At 36.0% G+C, this 16,056-nt stretch overlaps 1 protein-coding gene across 3 annotated transcripts in view; it reads left to right on the forward strand.

The window, feature by feature from the left end:
- The first annotated feature begins 274 nt into the window (after window positions 1-274).
- The window catches only part of CLEC7A (C-type lectin domain containing 7A), a 33,074-nt gene continuing 17,292 nt past the window's right edge, over window positions 275-16,056 (forward strand). Inside the window, exons 1-4 of one of the 3 annotated variants that reach the window (XM_072799076.1) lie at window positions 275-412; window positions 11,832-12,004; window positions 13,718-13,816; window positions 15,694-15,831. In XM_072799076.1, the coding sequence (XP_072655177.1) occupies window positions 11,902-12,004; window positions 13,718-13,816; window positions 15,694-15,831 (340 nt within the window). In that variant the 5' untranslated portion in view covers window positions 275-412; window positions 11,832-11,901. Of the gene's footprint in view, window positions 413-4,897; window positions 4,990-11,831; window positions 12,005-13,717; window positions 13,817-15,693; window positions 15,832-16,056 lie in introns of those variants that run through there. The other 2 variants (XM_072799075.1, XM_072799077.1) reach the window with 2 other exon arrangements.

The following is a 16,056-nucleotide window of genomic DNA, read 5'->3' on the forward strand; positions in this document are numbered from 1 at the left end:
TGGGGATCTCTCTCTTTTACTTAGTTTACATTACTGTTTCTTGATCCCAGTCATCAAAAACACATTCTTATCCTAGTTATTGTTTAAATCAATTTAAACAATAAAGTTATTGTTAAACCACTACAGCTTTTGGTCTGTAGCCTATTTATGTATAACCTGAAAGCAAAGGCTGGTTTTTACATTTTTAAAACTTTATTTAAAAAAATATGCAGCAGAGACCGTAAGTGATTTAAAGATTTATTTATTTATTTTTATCCATGATAGACAGAGAGAGAGAGAGAGAGGCAGAGACACAGAAGGGAGAAGCAGGCTCCATGCGGGAGCCCAACACGGGACTCGATCCTCGGACTCCAGGATCGCTCCCTGGCCCAAAGGCAGGCGCCAAACCGCTGAGCCACCCAGGGATCCCCCTGTAAGTGATTTAGAGTCTAATATTTACTCTCGTTCTTTGCAAAAAAGTTTGTTGAATCCTAATGTAAATAACTTATTATTTATGCCATGTTTATTTCTCATCAAAAAAGTGCACAAGGCCCCTGAAATTGGACTACCTAAGGTCAAATCCTAGTCTATTACTATCTCTGTTGTCAAAAGCAAGTTTTTAATATCTTATTATCTTGATTTCCTTAACTGAACTCTTTAATTGGATATCTTATTACCTTGATTTTCTTTATAGAAAGATATGAATCATGCTAGTAACTCATAGATCCTCATATCACATCTAGTAGCTCATAGATAGATAATTTAATGGGATAATGTTTATACAATTCTTCATATAGTGCCTAAGATTTGTTAAGAGATCAATAAATGTTAGCTATTTATAGTATTAGTTCATTTTCTTCCTGTCTTTATAAAGTCCTACAAGTGTTTCTGTTTTAAGAGTAGGTCTCAACCTATTACAACAAATTGGCCAAATAACAAGACTTTCTTAACCTACATTTAATGTGTTTGTAAGTATTATTTAGAACTTTTTGTTGTTGTTGAAATAGTTGCTGTGGAATGTACCCTGACTTGGCACTTGTTTTCTTATCCATAACAAAAATTACCGTTCAAAGTTTCTTCATTTCTACTTTGTAGAGATTCTTCTGAGAGAAGGGCTCTGCAAGGCATTTGGATCAGTATGAGAATAGATGGTATTTAAGTGAATATTATTTCAAATACTGGGTTACCTTAGAATATTTCAGTTAAGCTGTGCTGGTTTGGAAACATGAGCAGAGTCTGCATGCTTTCCTAAATGTATCATTTAAGTTTTTACATTTTCGCAAGTAAAATGAGCAAATTTTAAATGTCCAATCTTCATATGTGCTTTCTTTGCACCTACATTTACTTCCAACCTCTGCCTCTCCATGACCATTTATTCTCATCCTCAAAGTATGCATGGTATTAACCTGTCAAGGATTCCATGGACCAGAAAATTGATGGACCACTAGTTTCCTGGGAGCAAATTTTTTAAATGAGAGAGAAATAAGTGGTTCTGAGCATTTGCACAGTTGGGAAACTCAGAATTCTAAGTAGAAGTATTAGCCATTTGGCTTGTACCTGGACCATAAGAAAAATCTAAATTATTAAATTGGCTCTTGGTTAGAACATATTTAAACTTAATGGTCCATGTTATATGTCAGTGAATAGTTACATGCTTCAACTCTTCCCTGGTTCTTTTATTCCATTAAGAGCACAGCTGTCAGATAATATATAACTCTACCATTAGAGAGTAGACAATCCAATAGTAGTATAAATTATTTAAGTTCAGTAAAGCAGCCTTTAAGACTGATTGCAGAAATCTACCTGGATATTTTCATAAATGTCAAATGATCTGCCTTTGCTAAGCTCTTTTTTCTGAGATATATAGGACCAAGTCTTTTATTTCTTTATAACAAATCTTGAACTTTAACAAAAAAATTTAAATGAGTATTTTTAAAAAAATATGACCATAATATTAAGCATGTGTATTACATTTTGGAAATAATGTAGGATACCTACTTAATATATAATTTTAAAATAGCTAATTATATATTTCAGTAACTTAATTACCAAAATAACAGTATTGGGATATTTTGTTTGCTCCAAGTTATTCTAATTTACTTTCACAGAGAAATGTGGTTTAAATCTTCTTCTCATTACTTTTTTCTTTTTTTCTTTTTTTGGTTATTCATTCATTCAACATCTCTCTTGAGTGCCTTCTTTCCTTAATACTAACAGCATAAATACTAATGGATATACACAGAGCCTATTTTCATGATGCTTACAATCTAGTGTGGAGGAAGAAAGTCAACAATTAAATAAAAAATAACTACATGTATAAAATTTTATTCATTTATTTAACATGTGCGAGTACAACTTTGGACTTTAGGAATTAGTAGTGAGCAAGACAAGGTCCCTGCCCTCTGGAAACTTATGATGGCCAAAAATTAAAATTTAGTGGTGTCTGGGTGGCTCAGTTAGTTAAATGTCCCACTCTGTTTCAGCTCAGGTCATGATCTCATGGGTCATGAGAGCTGGGCTCCGTGCTCAGCTGGGAGTCCACTTGAATATTGTCTATCTCTGCCCTCCCCCTCAACTTGTGCTCTCTGCTTACTCTCTAAAAAATAAATAAATCTTTTTCAAAAATTAAATAAACATATATGGCAATAATATATATGCCTTTAAGCAGAATGAAAGTCGTATTTTTATTATGAATCAAGTAAAGCCTGCAGAAATTCTTCAGTTTTACTCATGAGTGAATAAAATAGATTAACTTTCTCTAACTTGTCTTGAAATTCCTATTGAAACCAGCAGATGGCACCATCACCTCGTTCATTCTGGCCTAATTTTGCTAAATGTTTTTAATTTACACTGACTACTCAGATCACACACCCCAGGGAATCTGCTTTTAATTTTTAGTTATCCTATACCGCTCTCATTCGCCATCCAAGGTTCCCAACAGAGATTTAAGACCCATCATCCCCATATTACTGGTGAGGAAATAAGCAGGAAAAAAAATTAAACGACATATCTAAAGTCAATCAGTGACAGAACAGGAGCAGCCAGGCACCATGCTGGGAAAAGGTCACTTATTACCGTCTAATAAAACCTGAGTCATGAGAGCCTTCAGATGTATATCAGTGGGCCATGTACATCGGGGGATGATTGCCAGCACGTATCTTGGGGGGGGGGGGGCGGGTTCAGAGATAAAGGAAATTTCTAAAGGAATTTTTATGTTAAAAAGTAGACGTACAGGGTCCTGGGGTTGGGCTAAGATTGCCTTCTGCCCTTAGCAAAGTATGAACATTGAGACAGTTGAGTCCATAGAGGAATATCACTCTGCCTGTTTCAAGGACTTGTCAATATGCTTTGTCCTCAGCTAGTCCTCTGTTCCCCCATCAGTAACCTAATGCAAATAAACAAATAAACATACAAAAAATGTCTCCCACTTGAAAATGACACCAACTGTCCTTTGTTTTCCTTTGTTCTCCACGGAAAATTTAAAGACAACTTGGTCGTGATTTGGGACTAGAAATTAGGATTGCGAATACTTGGGTTCTTTCAGAAGGTATATAATTGCTTGTTTTCTTTTTTCCCCTTAATTAGACATAACTCTGGAAACACCATACTAGACATTGGACAAAGAATGCCTATAAAGACAGAATTCTTGTATTTTTGGAATTTATAAACAAGCTGGACAATAGATTTGGATAATTTTAGGCTACATGTGAAGGTGCATATATACATTTTACACATATATTATTACTTTTAAAAGTTTTTAAGTAATTTATACATTGACCTAAATATATTTATTGGTAACATGCAATGAATCAGAACCTAGTGAAAGGAAAAAAAGAAGAAGCTAGTGTAAGTTTTTGAACTGTTTCAATGAACAAGACAAACAAAATTCTGAACTCATGGAGCTTACAAACGTGAACAGGAGGAGTCTAATTATAAAGATGAGTGATATTCAAATAGTGTGAAGTGCTTTTGATGAGGGAACAGAGGACTAGCTGAGGACAAAGCATATTGACAAGTCCGTGAAACAAGCAGAGGGACATTCTTCTACAGACTCAACTGCCTTGATGTTCATACTTTGCTAAGGGCAGAAGGCAATCTTAGCCTGACCCCTAGGCCCCTGTGAGTCTACTTTTTAACATATAAAAATTCCTTTAGAAATTTCCTTTATCTCTGAAACCCCCTCTTCCCCCTCCCCAAGATATGTGCTGGCAATCATCCCCCAAGCACAAGGCCCACTGATATACATCTGAAGGGTCTCATGACTCAAGTTTTATTAGACAGTAGTAAGTGCCCTTTTCCCATCAATAGCTAGCCCCCTCAAGGTCCTGCAAACCTGGCTTCCAAAATTCCTTGGAGAGTATGCTATCCTCAAACCCCTCCCAACTCCCAGGTATATAATGAGCCACCCCTCACAGGCCCGGGGCAGCAGCTCTTCCTGTCCATGGGTCCAATCCTTGTGCTTTAATAAAATCATCTTGCACCAAAGATGTCTCAAGAATTCTTCTTGGTCGTCGGCTCTGGACCTCACCTATATTCCAAAACTTTATCACTTTGAAGATAAAAACAAAAAACAAAAAATTAAAAAAAAAAAAACAAAAAAACCTATTATGATGTAATTCAGAATAATTTAAAGCACCCTAGTTGTATTCTACTGTGGAGGCCGAGAAAATTAAGGCCATTCCACCTTAAGTTCAGTGTTAGCACAAGTACAGCCATCCCAGGCCCCTGTGAATAGGAGCTGAACTTTACCTAACTTCAGTTAAGCCCCATATTAGAATGAGAACAGGGCTCAATGCCCTTGAAAGCCCCATATCAGCATGTAAACAGAACTTGAGAAATTCCTCCACCCCTTCTGGAGGTCCCCTAGACCAGCCCATAAAACTAAGCTGGAACCTATCTCGGGGTCCAAGTCCCTGCTCTGCTGTGTCGGGTATACTTGGACCCAAGCTCGAACTTGTAAATAAACCCTCGTGTGTTTGCATCGGTGTCGGTTCCTTGGTGGTTTTTCAGGTACGTAATCTTGGGCACAACACTACTTCTGCCTGGGTAGAAGTAGCTGGACTAGAATCAACCCGGAAAGACTGCCCAGAGAGAATGATGTTTGAACAGAGAACTGATTATCCAGAAAAGTCTCTCATTCAGAGTTCTGAAAGAAAAGCATGTAGTCAAAGTGTAGACAGAAGCAAATTGGTGTATTTGCGTGATAAAAGAGAAGGCCAGTGTTTAAGGACCTGAACAGAGACAGGGAGATGGTTAGGAAATAAAACTAGAAAGATAGTCTGGCATCTGATTATTTAGATCCTCACAGGGCCGGAAAATATAGCCAAGCAGGTGATGTGGGGAGTAGTGAACTATCTGCAGAAAATTAAAAATATAACAAAATTTATTAAGAGTCAGTCTACTTTTTATTATCACCCATAATCCTTAACAATGCCAATGATAAAATATTCCCGGAAAATATCTTTTGTGATTTTTTTTGTTTAGTTTTAAATTTTTATGGTTATTATTTAGTTTTAGAACTCTGTTTATCCATTTCTCTATACAATAAATTCTTGTTATTCATGGTAGTTACAGTCTGTGAAGTGTCAGAGAACACCAAATAATTATTGCTTCTGTGGGAACTACAGGGTTAGGTTTCTGTAATGTCTGATGACAACAATTTCTGTCAACAGATTATTACATAACCTTGTTTTATATACGTTTCTGTTTCAATGCCCATTAGCAAATATATGTTGATTCATTAACATTGATCTCAGCCAACAGCACTATAACTCATGCCTGAATAAAGCTTACCTAATACACATATTTTCTTTGTAAGGCACATCAGTCTTCTTGAGCTTAGGAACACCAGACTGTACTTCAGCACTATGTTTGAGGGCATTTTAGGCAGTGAAGTAACCAACAAAAAGTCAAAGCACACACACACACAAACAAAAAGCACTACAAAGACAGTGAAAAGGACATTTCTTCTTCAGTTAGGAGAGCTGGAACAAGAGGGCAGTGTCACTTTGTTCAAACTCCTCTGAAATCAGGCATGTTAGGTTGTAGGGGCCAGAGTAAGTTACTCTCGGATTGACCACTCTGGCATAGAGATTATTCCCAATTAAAAGTCATCAAAGCCCAGCAGACTCAGGAAAAACTCTGCCTCTCCCACAGCTGTTTAAATTTACATTGGAAAGGAGAGCCTGCCACAGGCAGGGGAGTATTAACAGAGACCAACGCTCCCTTTACTAAAGGAATTTATCTACTTAATAAGGCAACCTTGTTTTCCCAAACATCTCCTTTCCCCTTCCTGCTAAAGCCCTTCCTTCCCTTGGTGTCCTAGGACCTGTCTCCCTCACCATCCCACATCAGCTTCTTGTTGTCTCCTTTAGAATCTCCTGTCCCCTCTGTACACCTATTACATTTGATTTCCTCCTGTTAGTTCATCTCCTGTCAGTTTGATTCTAAGTCCAGCTAGAAGAACCTTAGGCAGGAAGAAGATCTTCCTTTCTGACAGTGGGTCTCCAACTTTTCACCGTTCTGCGCATGCCTGTGAATGATCATGAAAGAGCCCTGATTGATTTGGGATTATGATTAAATTTTAGCACTTAAGCAAATTTGCAATCCTGGAATCCATGAATAATGAGGATGGAGTTATCTCTGTGTATATCAATATATCTATATGTTCTTCAAATTATCAGGTTTATGTCTTTTTTCCTTTTGTAAGTACTGTATTCTACATGGAAGTTCATTCACAGAACTCCTAGTTGTTGTGGAACAATTTGGAATGGTTTGGAATTACTGAAATTCACTCAGTACCACTTGGTTTGCATTGCTTGCATTATAGAATGAGTAATTTCTGTGTTTAAAGTGTAGATTTGAAATCAATATCGATAGCATTGCACAGTGATTATCAAATCAAAAAGACAAAATTTGAGCTACTTTCTCTTCATTCTATGTGACAGTTTGCAATTTTTATTTGTCCTTATACAATATTTCAACTGCAGAGAAATCTGAAAATTACTAAAATTGATCCTGAGAAAATAAGGACATGGACAATATTGTAATTTCTGGAATCACTGTGAAATAGGATTTTTGTAAATCTTTGCCACATATATACTATGTATAAGTCTTTTTCTCTTTACATATCTGTGGCTTCGGTTAAAGAATTTTAAAAATTAAGTGAAGAAAAAATTATCTTAAATCAATTTTGAGCAAAGATGAATTGGTGTGTCTGGATACATAGTCAATACTTAACACAAACTTGTAAAAAAGATTAATTTTGACAATATCATTAACAAATTTGGAAAAGGTTAAGGAGCTCAAACAGAAATTGTAATATTATTTATTACTGTGACATACCTATATATAGGTATAAATTCCCCTCCCTTTCAAAAAAGGCATTAACATAATTGATAAGATTTTATCCATTGATTTAAGAGTGGTTTGTACAATATTTATTTTTACTTTACTATACATATTTATACACACATTTTAATTTCTTTTGACATTATTTTATATACAACTTTTTAAAAGAAGATTAGATTTAATTTAATTTATTTGAGAAAGAGAAAGAGCATGCACACAAACTGGAGGAGGGGTAGAGGCAGAGAATCCCAAGCAGACTCCATGCAAAGGTGGAGCCTCACACTGGGCTTTATTACATGACCATGAGATCATGATCTGAGTGGAAACTAAGTCATCTAACGACTGAGCCACTCAGGCACCTCTATTTTATATCCAACTATCAACAAAAAATATTCACTATGTACATTTGTTTTCTGACCTTTATTATCATTCATTCTATTTCTTTTTTTTTTTCATTCATTCTATTTCATAATTATTGCTGAAAACTACTTTGTTGTGTAAAGGAGAGGAAAGTAAAAAACAAAAATAAAACAAAACAAAAATAACAGTCTGGGTCTTAAATATGTTAGGTACACTGCTGCTCAAGAACTCAAGAATTAGTGAGGAAAACACTTACAAGGATCTAACAATAAGAAAATGACACATAAATTCATCTCTTTCTTAGGGAAATTGGACATTTCAAATACATGTGTCATAAGAGAGTGATGTATATATACTGAAACCATGAAGCTACTGGAGCAGAAGGGTAGCGAGAGCATAGATTCAGAAAAGAGAAAGTGGATTGGGAAAAAGAGTTGAAGGCACATTTTAACCTGAAAGATTTACTGATTGTAAGGAGAGCTTTGTACCTCACTTATAATAAGCATTAAAACTGGAAAGAGTAGTGTGAATAAAGCAAAGGAATTTTTATGGTCCACCCAAGCCAGAGGTAATTAAACAATTTAAGTAATTTTTTGTCTCCTTGTTCTCCAAATATAATGTGAAATTGAGTAGAATGGGATTGGGTCTCATGCTTCTTTGTATCTAGGCTTCTGAGAATATGGTAAATGTTTAATAGATGTTTAATTGCTTAATGGATAGAAAGGGAGGGAGTGGCAGAAGGATAGAAAGAGGGAGGAAAAGAGGGTAGGAAGAAGGAGACCCAAGTTAGCATTCAAATTAGAGATGAAATTTGAGGAATTTTTTTTTTTTTTTTTACATTGTGAACATTATGGGGAAGGTACTTTGAGATACTGTTATTTCCTAAAGACAATATTTTTTTTCTACAACAGTTTTAAGTGAATGCTAATTTGTTTTTAATAATCTTGTTTTCTGTTTAATTCATTTATTCATCTATTTATGTCTATTTTTATTCACTTATTTATATAAATTTTCCAAAAAGTCACACTAAACATATGTCTCAGGCTCTCCTGTGTTTCATTTTGCTGGTTTAACAGTCATTCTAGTAAACCTAACAAAATAGATATTTGTTTAGGAAAGATATTGTTTTTGAGCTTTAATTCTGGGATCAAACACTACTTTTGACAACAGCTAAATATATGTAGAAATGAAAAGATGACCAGGCTGATTCAGCTATTCTGAATGTGGTGCCTTATTGATGTAACATTTAATCTGACTCTTGATTCAACTAATTATAATTTTAGTTTATAAAATGTTTTTCATTTTTAAGAATTCTTTTCAGATTCTTCATTTTTCTTTTTTTTCCTTTTTTTTTAAAAAGATTTTTTATTTATTCATAGAGACAGAGAGAGAAGGGGACAGAGACACAGGCAGAGGGAGGAGCAGACTCCATACAGGAAGCCGGACGTGGGACTCCATCCAGGGTCTCCAGCATTGCACCCCAGGCGGCAGGCGGCGCTAAACCGCCACACCACCAGGGCTGCCCAGATTCTTCATTTTTCTTTCAAGAAAAACTTGCTGTATCAATGCAATTTTTCATCAAATTTAATTTCACTGACAATATGAATTAGATATTTGTTGTTTTTTGTTTTTGCTGTTATTTGTTTGTTTGGGTTAGATTGATTTGTTTTCCACCTTTTTCTTACATTAATATTTAACAACAGGTATTTTTCTGAATGTATAGATTGCTCTCCCCACTGCCTCCTGTCCCTTGAAATACTGATTTTTTTTTTCTAGTTCATCAATGATTTGTGTAATTACTCTTCAATTGTTTTAATCCCAGAAAAAAAAGAGAAGACTAAGGTTTGTATTTATTGAACATCTCTTTGACAACATAGTGAGCCAATTCTTTTTGTACAATTGTGATTAAATAAAGGAAGAGGTGCATAGAAAATAAAACTTGTTACACATAATTCTCCCAGTGGGGGGCCTGGATTGACACTATAAAGCCAGCTTCTTCTTACTGCCTGGAAGGTGCTCACCTCATTACTGTTCTGTTAGTAGGCTGACCTTTCTTCCTTAAACCAGATATGTAATCTGTGAAAAATCCCTAGTTTTCCAAAAACTTCATTAGAGAACCAAGAGGCTGATGGACAATTGAGATTACAATCCACGTGACTACTTTGCAATATGTTTATAAAAAGTTAGCAAAACTTTCGTGACAGGCCCAAGTAAGGGGGAGAAACTCATTTACTCTCCATTGAACCTTTTTATTTTGGTATGTGTTAGTAAGAACTGCAGAGCTCTTGGTCTATAACATCTCCATCCAAACTTCTGCACAAAGAGATGACATCATCTACCATGGCTTCTAGCACTTTAGTGTCCCTAGAATGATATTGAACTCTGTGAAATGCCTGCCTGAGAAAGCTCAGTGCTGCCAGGAAAATTTACTGTTTATTCCAATCAAAACTTGGTGCTAGACAGGTCTCTAAATCCCCTCCAAGAGCAGTTACCTTAGAAAACTTGCAATTATAAGCCCTTTCTCTGACCTTTGAAAAGTAAATCTACCACCTGAAACTATTTCTTCAAGAACCTCAGAGCCATATCTCTGAAATGCAAACATTCAGGAAGTTGAGATAACTCTCACTATCCCAGTCCCTGTGAGGGGATGAGGCTCTAACTTCAGTGGGGCATCTCCTGGTTTCAATATACACCTCTGCCATGGTCATTGCCGCGGTCATAAATATAGGAGAAATTTATTTCTCTCCTAGATAAGTACAAACTAACAAATCTTCACATGGATTAACACCCCTTAATACCACTCAGTGTCTTTCCCTTACCATACCTTTTAAAAGTTTTTAGTATTTTGTTTTGGGGAAGTGGTCTCTCTTTTCTATTATAATAGTATTTCATGATGGTACCTGTAACGCTATCATGAAATACTTTTCTATTGTAACATTATCACTGGTTGAAATCTGTCCTTGTTGCTTTAATAAGTGTCTGGCTTCATTTCAGATACCTCCTTCATTCTGCTTGCTTTATAGTCTTGTAAGTGGGTTGGGTACCTTTCTAGTTTCCAGTAATGATGTTTTCCATATCGATTAATTTGGTTATTTTGCATAGTATTTCTGTCCCAGAATTCTTCATAAGCTGACACACTAGTTTCTTTTTGTCTTTGGGAGTTATCTTCCAAGATCCCAGTGGATGCCTGTCCACAGATAGTACTGAACCTTATATATACTGTTTTGTTTTCTTTTCTTTTTCTATACATACATACCTATGAAATAGGCCTTGTGACATAGGGTTAGGCTACTATTCGACTTTCTGACAATACATCAGGAGGATCATCAGCTTCCTGACAGCAGTTGCCTGGGGATAACTGAAATCATGGAAAGCAAAACCGCAGATAAAGGAGGGGGGGTATGTATTTGTTATATGAATGTATGAAAAGATCACGTATTTTGCAGCCAGAATATGCCTTGGTTTGATTCTTTGCTTCAATATTTTTATTAGTGTCTCAACACTGGGTAAGGGACTAAAATTTCTACATCTTATTTTCTTCATTTGAAAATAAAAATATATATATACCATTAGACTTGTTGGAAAATTGAGACTGAATGAAAAAAACATGTGCAATGTGTACTATCTGGCTCATAGTAATTGTTCAATAAGTAATTACTACTTTGAATTATCAATCCCTGGCAAATCCTAAAGAGATTTGTTTCTCCTCTCTGTTGTTACAATGTCTCCTTATAGCATCCTTCAATACCTATCTGTAGGTTTCCTCTCTTAGGCAATGAGATTCTTTATAGATATGTTATCCTTATATCACCGGCTCCTGCCAGTTGAAAGGATGGGCTTTTGATAAATGTTTGGTGAATGAATGAGTACATGAATAAATTAATGCATGTGTGAATTCATGCTTCATTTTTCTTATGTTTGGTCTGAAACAAAGATTTATGTGTTGTGCTGTCTTACAATTTTCTTAAGAATCATCCGTCTTAGAAACAGGATCTAAAGATACAAATGGGAACTTATAGCATAGTTTTCATTTCCTGCCTTTGGCTATATCTGATTGGACTGCTTACTTAAGCTCAACCTGTTAAAACTCAGTAAATGACTACTCCACATGATTTGACTCATACATCCTCTTTTGTCCACAGGCAGTTGTCTTAAAAAAAAGAGAGGGAAGAGTTCTCAAATGCTGTGTCAATTCAGGAACTCAGTAGAACAATGGAATACCATTCTGGGGTAGAAAATTTGGATGAAGATGGTTATACTCAATTAAACTTCCACTCTCAAGGCATCACTGGGCGACCTGTGGTCTTAGAAAAAGGTATCTTTTCTTTCTGCCTTCAACATTCTTGTTCTCATTAACTAAAATACTTATCTGGAGGAAATTTGAGACACTTATGACTTGTAGGCTGAAACCCTTTTAAAAGATTTTCAGAAGTCACTGAAGATATTTTGAAATATCTTTCCTCATGGCAAGCATTTGGTGACTAATTATTAGAATTTAAATTAATTATTAAGATGGCAGAAAATACAATTTCTCTGTCCCATAGGAATAGACACCTCAGCAGTAAGGAACTATAAATAAGTTTGATGAAATGCAAAGATGAAAGAATTTCAACAGGAATGACTTGTTACTTGTTTGTTAGAAAGGAGTAAATCATAGAATGGAAGTCATGGAAACTTAAAGAAATATATATGAACAACATCAGGATATGTGAGATAAGAAAGAGAAGAATGAAAAGAAAGAAGATAAGTGAGGGAAAAAAATGGTGATTTTGTAGTAAAGAGACTTCAGAAGTCATAGGGTTTGGAATCATGAATCTGATGTGTTCTTTGGCATAAGATGTTGATTTGGATTTTTTTTTTAATCAAATGGGAATCCTTTGTATACTAGTGAAGGAAAACATATGTGCTAAATGACAAGATTCATTTGTAGAACATGACTCTTAAACACAATAGAAAAGGAGTAAAATAGGGATGCCTGGGTAGCTCGGCGGTTGAGAGTCTGTCCGCCTTCAGCTCAGGGCGTGATTCTGGGTCCCACATCGGGCTCTTTGTGAGGAACCTACTTCTCCCCTGTCTGTGTCTCTGCCTCTCTGTGTGTCTCTCATGAATAAATAAATAAAATGTTTGAAAAAAAAAGAGTAAAGTATGGAGAAAGGCATTACAAGATGTCTCTCTTCATTGAATGAGTCATGTAGTTTCCTCTATGGTTCTCCTATTTGACAATTCTCTGATATACTTGTACTGCTTATTCTCAAAGACAGAACTGTATCCTTGATACCACGGAATTAACATAAAGTGAGTTTCTGGTTATCAAGAGAAAGATTATTCACAAGATTTGACATGAGAATTTGCTTTCTTCTGCTTTATGGTAACCTGCATTGCACAATTATTTGCCCTTTACCACTTATGCAATTCTTTTCTTGCTCAACCAGCTGAGGAGGACTAGAAAAACTGGGTGATGCAAGAGGTAGGGAGGCAGATGTATGTTTCTGCATATTTGTTGACCAACAATGAGTTAAGTATAATGTACTAGTAGTCTCCAGACTAGGTGCTTTATGTGTTAGCTCATTTAGTTCCTACAATGATCCTCTGAGGTATTATTACCTCAGTTTTTTTTACAAAAAGAAATAAACAGAGTAACTCACCCAAGGTTATACAACAAATAAGTGAAAAGAGAAGGTTGTCCTTAGTGTCCAGTGCTATTTCTCCTAAATAAAGCTGCCTTTTATAAAAATGAGTGGGATTTCAGAAACTCTGGTACTGTCAGGACCTCTAGACATCAATGTGAACCTGAAATTAGGAGTGTGCAGGTATCAGGGCACTGTGCTGAAATTATAGTTCCAGAATCTGAAGAGATATACTAAACATGAGGGAAAATTCAGATAATCCTAGATGACTAGATTATCTGTTTATCAGTGATTAGTATTTCACTTTAGAATTTTCTAGATTTTGATAAACTGGAGAACTGAAGTGCTTTGTGATTTATCATATTTCTTCATTTTAATTTCTGTTCCCTCTGGCTTCCTAGTAACTTGTGCTACCTCTCCTCGTTGGCGTCCCATTGCTGTGACTTTGGGAATTCTATGCTTGCTAATGCTAGTGATAGCTGTGATACTGGGTACCACAGGTGAGTATTGATACTCAACAACAACACCACTACCACCAACAGATATTTGTAAGTATTTATTATGTGCCAGGCACTCATTTAAGAGCTTGAACAGTCATAATCTGATTGAATCTATGTTAAGTTTGAATCAGTGTTATTAATTCTCATTTTATTTGTAAGAGAAGTAGAAGTGGGTATGGTGTATTTTACTTTTACTTTTCTAGGGTCATAAACTAGTTAATGGTAAGACCATAACTAGAAATTTAGGCAATATGACTAAAAAAATGCATGCTCCTTTTTTTTTTTTTTTTTTTAAAAGGAGAGAGAGAGAGAGAGCCAGCATGCAATGCGGGAGGGGTGAGAGAGAGAGAATCAAACCTGCTCCACCATCAGCACAGAGCCTGACAATCGGACTCAGTCTCAGGGCCCTGAGATTACGGTCTGAGCCAAAATCAAGACTTGGAGGCTTAACCAATTGAGCCACTCAGGAGCCCCTAAAAAAATGCACATTCTTAACTATATTTCTTTACTATCTTCCCTGAACAGTTGTTTCAAAGTTGTGAAATTCCTAAATATACTAATGGAAGGAAACCATTGGAGGTGAAGAAGGAAGTACACTATAGTGCTTATCTTCCTAATTAAATAAATTCTTTAAAGGGACTATGAATTATTTTTATAAATCTTATGATTTAGAGAGTTTTATACTTGATCTTTAATCTAAACTCCTCTAAATAATATCAGGAATTACCTGAGGTACTTACTAAATAGATATTTTTTGATGGGTGAATGAATTCCTTTAGATTTTTTTTTTCTTAGATTTTTATTTATTTATTCATGAAAGACACAGGGAGAGAGAGGCAGAGACATAGGCAGAGAGAGAAGCAGCCTCCATGAAGGGAGCCCGTTGTAGGACTCGATCCTGGGACTCCAGGATCACACCCTGGGCTGAAGGCAGGTGCTCAACTGCTGAGCCACCCAGGCGTCCCTCCTTTAGATTTTCTATATCACACATTCTATTGTCAATAAAGTATTATTGTGTCTTTGGAGTCTTCTCAAGGACCTCTCCCTCTCTCTCTCTCTTTCTTTTTGTTTTTTTTTTAGATTTATTTATTTATTTATTTATTTATTTATTTATTTATTCATGAGAGAGAAAGAGAGAGAGAGAGAGGCAGAGACACAGGCAGAGGCAGAGGGAGAAGCAGACTCCATGAAGGGAGCCTGATGTGGGACTTGATCCCGGGTCTCTAGGATCACGCCCTGGGCTGAAAGCAGACGCTTAACCAGTAAGCCACCCAGGTTTCCCAAGGAGCTCTCATTTTTAAATAACAGAAGAAAGATAAATGATTTATTACTATTTCAAATCTATCTTGGCTCCAATTGATGCCTCTTACTTTCTCTTTCATACTCATTCTTCTCTATCTGCTTTATTTTTCTCTTTTTTACTCACCATCATGGAAGTAATTTTTTCTTTCCATCTATCTATTATTTATTCTATCATCCATCCATTTATCTATATATCATCTATTTTTACCTCTCAATCAGCACTGTTATCTATTTATCAATAATCAAAAGTATACCCCTGGGATCCCTGGGTGGCGCAGCGGTTTGGCGCCTGCCTTTGGCCCAGGGCGCGATCCTGGAGACCCGGGATCGAATCCCACATTGGGCTCCTGGTGCATGGAGCCTGCTTCTCCCTCTGCCTGTGTCTCCGCCTCTCTCTCTCTCTCTCTGTGTGACTATCATAAATAAAAAAAAAAAAAAAAAATTTGAAGATTAAAAAAAAAAAAAAAGTATACCCCTCTGTATTCCAACAAAAATATGGATTTTGGAATTATCATTTCAAATATAGTAGAATGACTTTTTTTTTTTGTCACTATAATTGTTGTTGATAAATGAAGCTTTTTGGAGATTCAATTCAGGCAGCAACCCATTGAAGAATGACAACTTTCCATCAAGAAATAAAGAGAACCACAGTCAACCCACACAGTCATCTTTAGAAGACCATGTGGCTCCTACCAAGGCTCTCACAACCACAGGCAAGGGCAGGATTAAAAGCTGAATGTAATCCTTGATCTAGGATGGTCAATTACTGGGGCGAAGGCCTGAGTTAGGGTGGGTACAGGTAGTGCTTTTACATGTAAGGATTGTGCATTCAAGGAAAGCACATATCAGTATTATGTGTATGCCCCTGTCATATATACAATAAAGTGATATAAATATCCCAGGCATTGGGCAGCCATTTCTAAATTGGATTTTTTTCT

This window comes from Canis lupus, chromosome 25 (assembly GCF_048164855.1).
Source record: "Canis lupus baileyi chromosome 25, mCanLup2.hap1, whole genome shotgun sequence".
Lineage (NCBI taxonomy): Eukaryota > Metazoa > Chordata > Mammalia > Carnivora > Canidae > Canis > Canis lupus.